At 45.7% G+C, this 13,163-nt stretch overlaps 1 protein-coding gene across 1 annotated transcript in view; it reads right to left on the bottom strand.

Moving 5' to 3' along the window:
- LOC128724594 (semaphorin-2A-like) overlaps window positions 1-13,163 on the bottom strand; it is a 184,691-nt gene that overhangs the window by 29,212 nt on the left and 142,316 nt on the right. The window contains exon 5 of the mRNA XM_053818318.1: window positions 3,218-3,325. Coding sequence (XP_053674293.1) covers window positions 3,218-3,325 — 108 coding nt within the window. The remainder of the gene's footprint in view (window positions 1-3,217; window positions 3,326-13,163) is intronic.

The raw sequence follows: 13,163 nt of genomic DNA, 5'->3' as shown, positions 1-13,163 counted from the left end.
AACAAGCACAATAAAAGTTAATACTTCTACTTGGCTGAACGTGCACATCTAACAGGGCAATAAAACTTCAAGTGAGACTGCAGATGATGACTAAGCAGGACTACAGGTAGGCCTCAATTGTACTATTATTTTCACTACATTTCATTTCAATACTTTCATACTTATTTTGTTCGACTCAAACTCCGCTAATCCTTGCGCTGTTCGATCCGAAGGCGGGCACTCTTGCAAACTCAACCCCTTAAGAGATTTTTTCTAGAACAGCAAAAGTTTTATGAAGGTTGAAATTAGCGGCAACAACAGTTTATATAGCAGCACTGGCAGCTACTTGAAACATTAAGAGCTTGAATATTTTCCGCTTGATTGAGTTTTAGCAACTGCGAACGATGCATTTGCGCTGGATGCGCATTTGCTGCGAGCGTTTTGGTTTGAAAGGCACCGATAAGCTTCCATTTTACCGTTTTTATCGCCACCGGTAGAGGTTGGAGATGGGAAACCGAAGGGACGCCAACGATTGTCAACTGGAAATGCGTCCCACCAAAAATCTATTACGAATGTAATCGACCGTAAAAATACGATAATGCTGCTGGAAACGGGACGTTCGTGACGCGATAGGGGAAAAGTTCTTATGGAGCAAACCTCGTTGGGTTTTACATAAAGAGTAAAAAAATTACCATAACAAATATTCCTCCTGTTTTAAAGGCCTTAAACAGACAAATCTTAAAGAAAAAACTATGCCAATCAAACCCGCAGAGTATTGCGGCGTTTTAAGCTAACTTTATAATTTGTGTAGTATCTTTTCGCATCAATGCTCATCGTTTGTTCATCGTTTTAAAGCTTTAAGGCACCAGGCAGCTGATGTTAGGATTGCTTCTATTTTTCGATTCCGTCTATCCTGCGCCTGTTCGAACCTGTCTTAAAGCATCATCCGCAACGGATATATTTTTTTCCGTTCCTTAATTAGATTCCAGCGTTTACGAGCACCAGGACTTTGGGTGTTTTTATGAGCAGGTCGCTATCAGTCGCAGACAAACTCTACGACGTCGTCAAATTGTCTTCAATCGGCAACCAAGCGACAACCGGATGCGTAAGCAAGAAGCAAAATTCTAGCACAGCCCGCGCGGTGGCCGTAGGAGAGCACTCTTTTCACAAGCGATTAGCATCAGGCCGCGAGAAACAAGAGCAGCATAACGGCGGTTTCAGGGGTTCACTATGGCCGCGGCACAAAATTACGTTACACGGAAATGACGTTTGACGCAAGGTTTTGGTCTAGCTTTTACGACTTTTTAAATAATCTCAGAACAGCAACGCTCGCTTAGGATACATAGCTTTTCGCGATGCTAGATTGACATCACTCGGCATTCGATGGATGCAGGATAAAACATCACACCCTAAGAGCCGGGATACAGGACGAAAATTAAGACGATTTCATTGGTGACAAAGACGTTTCGCGGACGGCTTCGAGAGACCCGTCGCATTAATGAGCCTATAATCTTTGATGGATGTTGACACTTCGGGCGTTAACGGTTTATAGTGGTGTCGCACAAGTCACACCTTCTCCGGTCTACTCATCTAGGAGATCATTTGCTCCATAACAAACATGGTGCGGCGAGCATTCTCTCACACACACACACATTCTTTCAGATCTTTCTGATGACCCTCTTCGCATCGCTGTTTAGGTCTTTGCAACGTTCAGAGGAAAAAAAAAATGCACGCGAAGCTGATGAGTTGAATTTTGTAATTTAATTTAATGTAAACGACATTAACGAGAAACTGTGCTGGCGGCATAAAACTGCCTCTGAACAACAGACACCCCGAACACCTTCTATTCGGTGCTCGTCAGTGTCGCCATGTTAAGGTCGATTTTATTAAGGAAACGGCGCACCATAATCATCGTCTGGGAAAAGGGATCATTAAGGAATCGCGAGGCTTTCCGTTTCATTCAGATCGCATTTGCTCTCGACACACCATCGATTGCAGAGAGCCTGAGAAGCTCTGCAAAATACCGCGAAAGGTTCTTTCCCTGAGAACTGAGCAATGCTTTAGATTCATCATTAAATAATTGTTCTTGCACGTGCTCGAAATAAAGCGGTAGTGTATACATTCGGGTATTGAAAATACTCCCTCTTGGGCTGCACTGATAAATAGAAAATTGACTAGAAATTATAATGATTTTTTGTTGCTCCAACACAGGTGCCACATCCGAAAAAGGACAACAATTTGTACATCAAAGCTCATTTGTGCGGTTGGGATTAAAATCGATTTCCCGGGGTTTTTCTTAATCCCTAAAGAACAACAACACAGTTCGCCACAGAATCCACAGAAGAAGAGTAGCCGTTCGTTCTCCCACACAGAATAGACTATAAGGAAGGCCACGACCGAAACAATTACATTATTATGCTCCTGAAACGGGGACGACCAATGCGGCCCTTCAAGAGCGATATGAGACCGCTGGGCAAAAGGTGGAAAAGGGGAAAAATGCGTTAATTTTTATGTGCGCGGATTATGCCTTAAGAGGATATTATAATGCTTTGCAGGCCGACGCTGTTGGAGACGTACCGTGTCCTTTCCCGTTGTGGCTACGCTTTTATCACTGCCCTTTTCAAAAGCGGAAGCCTCTGTTTCGCTCTCTCCCCATCCCAGCTGGCAGGTACGCTTTTAACTACGTCCCATTAAAACCTTCCGCCACCGCGAAATTGCATTGTTGAACGGTGGTGCGCCTTGCGCTTGGGGACAGCTGCGTTTTGCGTTCGTTAAAGGACCCCACACCTCATCCTTGCCACATGCGGACAGTGGAAAACCAAAAAAAAGAAGCAAACACTCTCCGCTTTTTATGATCACGTTGAAAATGCTGCAGAATGGCTTAATTTTCGACCTTCTCTTGAGGTGTGAATATTGCGACACCTAGCTCCGAGGGCAACCCTTCACTGCCAAATGGCCGAGGTGACGGTCAGGAGGCGTTTGTATAAATAGCATTTTTTTTAGCGCACTCAATAACCGTTCTGTTTCATAGCCTTTGTTCGCTAATGAACGTATTGACGCCCTTTGGCGGGGTCGCGTTCGAAACGGTTATAGTCTCACTTTTGGCTTCAGCCTATTACTAACAGCTATCCCAGGAGATATCGATGTGAAACCATCTCTCAGCTTGCAGCCGCGAGCGATGAAACGAGGTCTTTAAATAGTACAAGAAACATTGCTACTAATAGTCAAATATACTTACGTAAATGACGAGATCTTTCGGGTTGTGAGCATTCGTGCCACAGATGTAGAGCCGGTTGCCGCTGTCCATTGGCTGAATCACACGGATGTGGTTTTTGCAGTCAAACATCTGAGGAGAAGAGAAAAAATCATGCAAAAATTCATCAATATGCGCGAGCAGCATGAGGCAATTGTTTTAATGTAGCACAGTTAGTACGAAACAGCGCGCAACGAGTGGATGAGTTTTTCACTTAGCACTGAGCCGGCGCAGGACACGAAACTTCAACCGCGATTATTAGGCAACTGTCGATGTGAAAACGGCAAAACGGCAGAGGCATTCCTTCCCTAATACCCTCCAAATTGATTTTTTATTCCAAAATCCAACCGACTTGCTCGTTGCAACTTTGTCGTCTGCATCGACTGCACCGAAGCGAGCGCAGACACAACGCGTTTCTGTTTTTTCCTTAACGTCCAACCATCATTTCATTGATGGAAACGTGCGCACCCTCGATGCCTAGCCGCTTCCATCACTCCCGAGATGGGAGTTCCGTGGTTTTCCCGACGTGGAGAAAGTTTCCAACAATAAACAACACACTAAGCGCAATGCTTTACAACGCCATTTGTCTGTCGAAGTAGACGCTCGCTCGCACACTCGCATGACCACGATCTCGCTCTCTTTCTCTCATTTGCACCTTTCCGTATGTCGGGGGATTTTTCACGCGCCACTTCCGTCCACCTGCCACGATGCATGCGAGCTTCAACTTTGGCAACAGCCTCAAACAGCCGGCAGCCGTCCGTGGCACCTTACGCGCCATATGCTCCCGTGGGAGAAGTACGATAAATATAAATTATACTTTCTCTAATAACTTCAATAAATCCCCCTTTGTTTCCACCGTGCGCTGGGAAGTGGGGCGCATGGCCGCTCGCGCGATGCCCACCCTCTATCGCGCCCACCCCGTCGAAGGGAAATCATGCGGTTCGCATTTATTTGAACCCACCTGCCCGGAGGGCGCAATGCGAATGGGTTTTGCAGCTGCAGCGGGAAAATCACTCCCGCCAGTGACACAACCGTGTCGGCCGTAACGCAGACCAGGCGCCTCCATCCAGGGCCCCAGCAAATGCGATAGTCCCGCTGGCTGGCAGTGGTCGGGCGATTTACATCACCCGAGCGCAATGCACCGGTAGTTCCGCGGCTCAAGCGAAGGAACGGAACGCGGAAGAGAATTATGAATATTGACGTTGGAATTTATGGCAGCCAGCGATGGAGAAGTTTCCAGTCAACCGCGCACTCCGGTGGTCGCTACGCCTTACGATGCCACGCGGCTTGGTTGCAGCCTGCTTACAGGACGACCATCGACGAGAGAGAGGTGTCTCCGTGGGACCTTCGTTCGGGGCAGTGGAATCTTCTTCGAGGTCCACATACCATGCTAAGGAGGGTGTTGCAAGATCCATCAGCCAGGCGACGGTAAGAAAAGGATGTCGCTCGTGGCTCGCTCGCATGCACCGGAAGTTGCTCCATCGAGTGTTCTGCAGGCGAGATGTCACACATATGCAGGACCCCGGCGCGATGAACGCGCACCCATAAATTCCGGCAGCTGCAGCCAAGTTCGGGGGGCTTGCAGAAGATTGTGCGATAATTTATAGTAATAACTTTAACAATTAATAACTTGATATGTGCAATTTACCTAATAGAAAATGGTCGCTCGCGTGCGAGGAAGCTGAGAATGCCACCCGAAGCGAATTCCGTGCTATCTCGCACTGGTACGAAGCCGCAGCCTCGATTCGAGAACGAGTTCGCGGGCAAAACTTTCCAGCAAATAATTCCACCCAAGGGAGTGCCTTTCCGAGAGACAGCTTTAATTGTGTGCGAGTGTGTTCAAGCGTGTGCGGTTCCAGGCACCATGAATTAAGCACAGCACTACACCAATTGCGCCGTAGTGCTGGTGCAAAAAGGGAGAAATATTCTTGCTAAGCATATGGAAACGATTTAATTTGCTAGTGGAAATATGATTAACGCAAATGCGATAAGCATTATTGCTACTCGCAAGAAAACATCAACCCATGCTAATTACGTTAATTCCACACAGTGTGGCATGCATGAGCAAAATATCACTCTTTTTATTACAAACCCAAAGACGGTCTTTTGAAAGCGGCTAGTTGGTTAAGATAAATACCATTAACTATCCTCTCGGGAATCTCCGGCATGAGTCATCCCCAACCTTCTTTCACAGTGGACGCGAAATGATATCCTTACTTATTTTGCTTCCGTTAGAAGATGAATGGGATGGCGAAAGTTTGCTTCGTCTTTTTCTTTCCCCTTCCTGATCGAAATACGCTGCCCATAACACGGTGCCCTTTAATCAGGGGGTCGGGCGGATAGATTCAATAAAAATCACAGTAAATCTATTAGTCAAACAAAACGCGCCAAGGCAAACCAAAGGAAAGGAAATGGGTCCGGGATCAATTTACAAGGCTCCTCCGGATGGTCCAGCTCGAGCGGAGTGGAAAGGCGCGCGGGCTGTGTTTGCTACTTTTACTCGCGCGCGGAGACGAATTTCTCCCAAGGGGCGCCACGAGCCCGCCCTTTGTTGCAGGCTCATAATTCTTTTACGTTGCTCGCATTTCGTTCCCAGCCCGTCCGGGGGAAATCGAATCACGCTGCTTGGACACGAATGCAAAGGGGGGTTGTGCGTGTGTAGAGGGGACCTGAATTTCCTTTGATATTCCTTTTTGTTCCGGCAAACGCAGCCACAGCCGGTCAGCTAGGCTGCCAGTGTGGCAGGATCCATTAAACCAATAATCATAAAAATCAAAATGAAGCTAATAACTGTCACTGGCGGGCGTGGCGTTGTGACGGCGAAAAACGGGAAGCAAAGAAATGAAGGGACAAAATGACGATGAGAATAGCAAATGTCTCCGAGCAAAGCGTAGAATGAGACATGTTTCCGTTTTCCTTCCACTAGCGAGCGGCCTCTGACGGCCATTGCTCTCACCCATCCAGGATCACAATTCTGGCCAACACATGTTCTACCAGAGCCTGGTACATCGCTGTGCGTGTGTGTGTCATTTTTCTCCGGCATGATTGTTGTCATAATCATCAAAGGGAAGCTAAAATAGATAAGCGAAGGCGCTTCGTTGGAAGCAAAATGCGCCATAAAACCATCAAGAAGTCTCACCCGGAGGTTTAGGGGAGTGATTGATGTGTGAGAGGTGCAGAAGCGCGAGCAGTCGATTTTGTCTCGTCCGGGGAGGGGTGTTTATGCCAATGGGCGAGCTTCAACCCTCCTGTCTGCGCGTTGACCGATTCATAAGGGTTAGATGGATAACCATTATTCTTTCCTGTACAGAGGCATTTATCACTCTGTTCGACTTCTAAAAATACACCAGTGACTGAGTGCTATCGATGAGCAAAATGTTCACGGGTGAGATACGAGGAAGATAGCAGAACACCAAGTGTAAGCTACCAACAAGAAACTACAGGACTAGAAAAAAAAAAACAAAATTTAATAGTACCGTGGCGTGTCTACTGAACCGCTAATAATGAAACTTCTATTGATTGAACAATATAGTTTGAATTTATGAAGCATTGTGCATTTATGTGCACCAAATAAAAACCAATATAACTTTTTGATGGATACCGCTCTAAATAAAACAAGTTTCATTCCCATATCAATGACGCGAAACAAGGAGATCCGACATCGACGTACGGTTTGTGATGTACTGGGGTTTCGATAGCAAAATCTAATAACAAAATAAAAATCTGCTAGATAAATTTATTTCCTCCATTTATCAGATTGTTGATATTTCCACGTGTCTGAGATATTGGCGGAAGTTTCTCTTTCGAGTTCAATATCTTTTGTTCGCGAGCATGTAGTGCCTCCCACCGAGAAGGTAATAAAGGTGAAGTGAGTGAGTTGTTGTTCCTCTTTGGGCGGCACCGTTGAACGAAAGAAGCGACCGAACCTTCTCCCACAGGTTGACTTAGTGATCTTTTTTCCGATACTTTGGTACGATTATTACTTTCGATAAATCACACCATACCAACTAGTGTTTCTATCGCTGGTTTCTCTGACAGGCTTCGCTAAAAGTCGCTTTCGTAAAAACAGTTGACATTGTGTGATTTAAAAAAAAACACTTAAAATGTGTGCCGAACGTACACTGAATATTTTTTTGCATGACACCTAAAGACCGATGATCGATGGAATTTGGTTTCCCATGCGTTCATTTATTCAACAAAAATACAGCTTCGTTCAATGAAGCCAAAACCAATGGTTGAAAATTTCGTAGAATAAGTTTACCCAAGCGGTCCCTTTTTTGTTACAAGCAATCCAAAGTATCAAATACTACCACCCGTGGCAAAACCGTGACCCGAAGGAAACATGAAATTGCACTAATGGATTAATCCAGTTTTCAATTATTTTCTCCGCATTCATCCTCTTCTCCAAATCCCAACCATGTGGCTATTTGTGAATCTGTAAATGGTTGAATCTGTAATTCAATGGTCACTTTTGTCGACATAGAGGTGAGAAAGGGAGCATTTGCAATAGACTCATATTTACACCGAGTAACTTTTCGTCCATGTACACATAGCGTCCGAGAGTATAAATCGCTCAGAACGGACAAGTTTACCAATCCTTCAATACATTTTTTTTACATTTCTCTGTGGGGAAAATGGAGAAAACACCTCACGACTAGACTTGGGTGTTCAGTTACCTTTCGATGCAGATTTTATAGAATTTCCAGCAGCGTGTATATTTACAAACACATTTGCAGTTTTATCCAGCAAATTTTATTTTATTTCTCAAGAGTCGAATTTAGAAGTATTTTGACGCTGTTGATGCTTAAAAACTCTGCAAACAAACTTATATTTGTTTTCCAATTGCAAAGACACTCGAGCGCTTGCCTTACCTTTTCTGCGGAACTATTTTGAAAATCGCAAACCGAAACCATGATGGTTTGTTTATTTCCGCGACTTTCTGCGAGCTGAACTGCAAAGTGCAAACAGCGGTCCACACCCTTGGCCACTTTCACAGTTCCCGTGCATTCCATTCCCCGGTGATTTGTGGAAAGTGCATCTGCACTACTGTAACACCTTCCGTACCCACATCAGCCGTAAAACGCGCCAGATGTATTTATTGCCCATTCGCTTTTTTTTTTGTGTGTCCCGTCTGCAAAAGCACACTCGGAACGAAAAGTGGTCCGTTCTCCGCGGAAAATGGATGCAATTTCCCGTCCCAAAGATGTTTTTCCGTTTCTAGGTCATTTTTGTTGTTTTTTCTCGCTTGCCCTAAACTGCACCTTCGGAATCGAGCATATGCAAGAACGTTGCCGATTTTTGCACCCTTTCGGCTGCCGCCTTTGCTGCGTAACGATGTGCTCGTGTGGAGGAAACGATTTTTCACTACGGCTGCGTTCTGCAACTGAACGTTGCACCGGGGACGATACGGAAACAAATGCTAATCGAATGGGTGTGTTGGTTTTGTCGTCGCCATTGCTTTCGGCAAATTATGACCATCGTTTTCATGGCACTGGATAGGAAAATGCAAGCGATAAAATGGCCGCTAGCCAGCCGCTTAGTGAGTGTGAATATTTTAAGAATGAAGACCACAGTTTGCAAAGAGGATAGTTTGTTAACACGATTCCGGCCTATTTCTAGAGGATATCTATGTACATATCTTGTTTTCTTACTGATGCGTCGTAGATGCTTGTTGCATACAATCAATATTTATAATCATGCAATCTTTGCCTGCAGCAGTTATGTAAATCGACGGAAGTAAAAGCTTTATATGGTTCACACTAAGCATGCAACATCAAGGTGAGTGAAAACTACTCTCCAGAAGCCCACAGTGATCCACTTCGGTACGATTTATATTCCCGTAGAACCGGTGTTGTTGAAGCACATTTCCGGAAAGATCGGTAGGACGGGAAAACTGAGTGTAAACACATATCTCGCTGCGAATTGGTTGAGTTATTGCTTCCGGAAATTGGAAACTCGGAGCGAACCGAGCGACGACGACTGCATGCATCAACTGTTTATGATGGTTATTAAACTTTTCCTGCTGATGTGCGGCATCCCTTCCTCCCAGAGCTGCCAACAACCGTGCAGCACCATTCTGTTGTTGGTTTCAAAAAAAAGAAGCGAAACTTTGGAGGCGAATTTCGTCCCTCGATCCGATCGCTGGGGAGCAGCTTTTCCGACACATTTTTGTCGCTGGGTCGAGATTATTTATCATTCTCGCGAAGCGGGATAAAAATACCACCAGCGCAAAGTCAGAACGTTTCGCAGCTGCGTGGACATTTCGCTTTTCCACAGTTCGTGAGTTTGTGCCACCGAGCACCGGTATGTGCCAGCAAGGTGTGGTGGAAAAATCGTTTGCTTGAGTGACTTTTTCCATTTTTAATAAGCTTCTCTCGTTACGGAAACGATATAAAACCGATTCACAAAAGCCAGGCGAGGAAGCAGTTCCCGTAGCTCGCATGTGAGCGACGGGAACAAGCCAGGTATATATATATATGGCGATTTGTGCCCCACATGCAAAAGACATCTACCCCCGCACATGTACGAAAGGAGACAGGCATGGCCGAAGGGATAAGAACGCTAAATTGAGACGCTCGCAATATCGCGTCTCGCTATGCACATTGATTGCAACCGACAGAACTGGGAAAACACTTCACACACTTTCTGCCCCGATTGTCTCCTGCTACAAACCGTGCTCTTACAGCGTGCCATTTTTGACAGGTTCGATCCCAACCGAGCGCAGGCACTAGGAACCGGCAGCAGAAGAAAAGCAAGCGCACGCCAATTTCCCGAAACTTTTTGACAGTTTCCAGGGTTGGCAAGGATTTTCATTGTTTTTTTACCGCATAAACTCACCTCCGGTAGCCACCGGAGCACGCAACAATACAGTCTGCAACGCGAGCTGCAGTAGCAGCAACAGAAGTTGTCGAGTAAGTTTTGCCCCTCAGTAGGGCACGCTGCGTTGAAGGAAGTGGGGACGCGACTGATGGGCGTGCGAGGAAACTACCGGCGGAAAAACTGTTTCTGACGGATGCCAGAGTATCAACATCATAATTTTCTTCCTAACTATTTCATCGTGTGAAGGATGAAAATTATGGCTTTACTATTTTCGCGACCAAACTATCCGGCGTGTAGTTTTTATTTTGTAACAAACTTGCAGCCGGAACGCTCAGTTGCTGGCTCGGTATGGTGCAGGAAAAAAAAAACAAGAATGTGCAGCTGCAATATAAGTTGCAGAAATATACTTGATGCTTTAAATTTGTTTCGCAACGGTCGCGCTTGATTGGGTGAAATACTGCCGACATATTGTGCATTCATCAGCATTCTGGAGCACCAAAAGCAGGCAGCAAAGCCGACGATAAAAAAATGTTGCATCGATTCCGAGTCCCTCTTTGCACTCTCTCCGGAAAATCGCTATAATTTTACGTTCCCAGTACACTTAATTAAACACGCAAAGGCTGCATTAGCACATCATAATGCTAATGTTTAAGGGCAAAATTGGCCCTCCGTCGGTGCACGGAACCTTCGCGGGGCGATGCCACGCAGGAGAGGAAAATATTTTCCTTGCCTACTTTGGCTTACCGTTCAACCGATCATGTGGAAGGTTTACCGAATTTACTAGAAGTGGGAACGATTTTGTGCATGAAGCAAAAGCACCAGTGCAACGAGTTTCTTACGCCGCAAGGAAACAAGAACCCGAGGGTTCTTTTAGAAGGGCCGGTCGAAGCCGTTAGGCCTTAATGTATTTTTAAAAGACTCTTATTAGGAAGGGGTCGCAAGTCTGCATGGGGAGACAGCAAATTGGTTGGAAAGTGGTTGGCCACGAGTCGGAATACGATCATTATTACATTTCCGCCTCCCACAGCTTCGAAGGGTGCATGACCGTAAACGTTTGATTCATTTTTCATAGTTTTTCAACAAAAAATTGATCCTTCTCCACACAGAAACCGCTGTGTGAAGCAGCATATGCTGCATAGTAAACCCTTGTGAGATTCGCTCTCTTCCCCAGACATCGCACATATAAGCAAATCAACTTGCTAGACGTCCGAAATGTTCTCGAAAACCGTATCCCTACGATACGTTATTTGCATGCTTAAGTGCAGCGCAAAGTGCAACGGGACTTAAGATCGATAGCGTTTACCATCGCCGCTAGAAACAATCCGCTTTGCTCACAAAATTGATTCAGGGAGCTGGAAAGGATTGTTATCATATCAAATCCCATGAGTTCGCTCGCTATCCCACAACGGATCCGCTGTCTGTCTGCATGACATAAGGACAAAAGTCAATCTTACTCGAATGGCGCCCCGTCTCACGCTTCATATTGGTAGAAGATAAAAAAAAATCTAAGAAAAGATGAATTAAACGGATCGCTGGGATTTGGATGCTCCACGGTTTTATTTTACATCAGCACGCAGCCATGAATGATAAAGGAGCTCGAAAAACCTCAAGTCAACAACACATCATCGGTAGGGCAGCAACGTCTCCTGACCTTCGATTTCTGTGCACGAATTCACTTCTTCAACGGTACCGTTGCTCACGTGCGCCTTCTAAAACCGGCCAATTTCGTTTTGCTGGTGTATAGTCCCTATTTTTTTTTAGAAGAAAGAACTGATCTTTCGTAGAGGATGAAACACGTATTACGAAATAAAACATGACATGATTCCCTCGGATGGATGGCGGAACAGATAGCAAGCGTGTGTACGGTCGGTTAAAACTTAAAACAAACAGTCCAATAAACCGATGAGTAATTCCAATATCTATTTCCATGGAGAACCTTCAAAGGTTAGCCCCACGATGTTGTACGACGGGAAGGAAATTCGATGCCAGTATACAGACGAGCGATAAAATAAATATTAGAAACTTAAGACGCCGTCGAATGTTCGCGACCCGTACGTCCTTGTCTGTTGAAGGGAAAACGTTTCAACGATGAAACAGGTTGTAAGAAGCAAATCTAAAATCTGTGAAAAGTATAGTGCACAGGGTATCACATGTTGCCCCGTGACCGCTGCGAAGCGAAACGAACCGAAAGGAAAACTCTCCCGGGCGTATCCTGAAAGGTCTGGCGATACGGTGAAACAATAAAAGGATGCGCCAAGGACACATGCACATCGACGTAGAGCCGATGGGCGGACGGATGGATGGAATCTGAAATCTCCAAGGTCCTTCGCATGCTTCGTATTCACCATCCTCCAGCAGAAGAGATCCAACCAGACTCCAGTCACGAACCGGGTGACCTTTCCACGAGGTGCGCCTTTGCATCTTCTCGTTTACTGTCCTATTTTGCCTCGACCGGATCCGCACGATTAAGGAGGGCTTCAAGATTATGCAAATGTCGGAGTGTCGCTTTGCGAGCGAGGATCGGCCAAGCGATAAGCAAGTCACATGGGCGAGTCTGGCGGGAGAAAATCGATTAAGGCTTGCATCTGTCGTTCGCTCTGGCGACATTTTTGTGACGGGTGCCCCACAGCTCAGCGCGTTTATGCAGGAGCTGTCTTGATTTTCTCACCCCGAAAGGGTGCTGCTTTCATATCCGTCAAATTCCTTGACAATAACCCCCGGGGCACAAACTTCCCACTCCGTCCGGTGCGCTCTCCAACCCAGAGGGGCCAAGCTTTAACGAAAAAGCACGTTTCCGACGAGGACGCGACCGAATCGCAAAAACATTGATTGAGCAAAACAGTGAATAAAAAACGGAATAAAAACGAAAGACACTAGACGCTCGAGACGGCGAGTAATTATTTCGATTCATTGAGCTGAGTAACTGTGAGACTACGTGAATATCAAGGCGTCTTAGGAGGGTGGTTTTTACGATTTGCATGCCTTGAAAGGTGCTAGACCTGCGCCATGATTGGAAGGGATTTTTAAGGTCTCAAGTGCCCTGTCCTTTTACCCTTGACATTGCAGGACATAAATTTCGGGACCCGAAGCACGGCGCATAATAACACTTGTT

This window comes from Anopheles nili, chromosome 3 (assembly GCF_943737925.1).
Source record: "Anopheles nili chromosome 3, idAnoNiliSN_F5_01, whole genome shotgun sequence".
Taxonomy (NCBI): Eukaryota; Metazoa; Arthropoda; class Insecta; order Diptera; family Culicidae; genus Anopheles; species Anopheles nili.
Note: the sequence above shows the minus strand (reverse complement) of the source record. Positions and strands in the feature narration are given on the sequence as shown.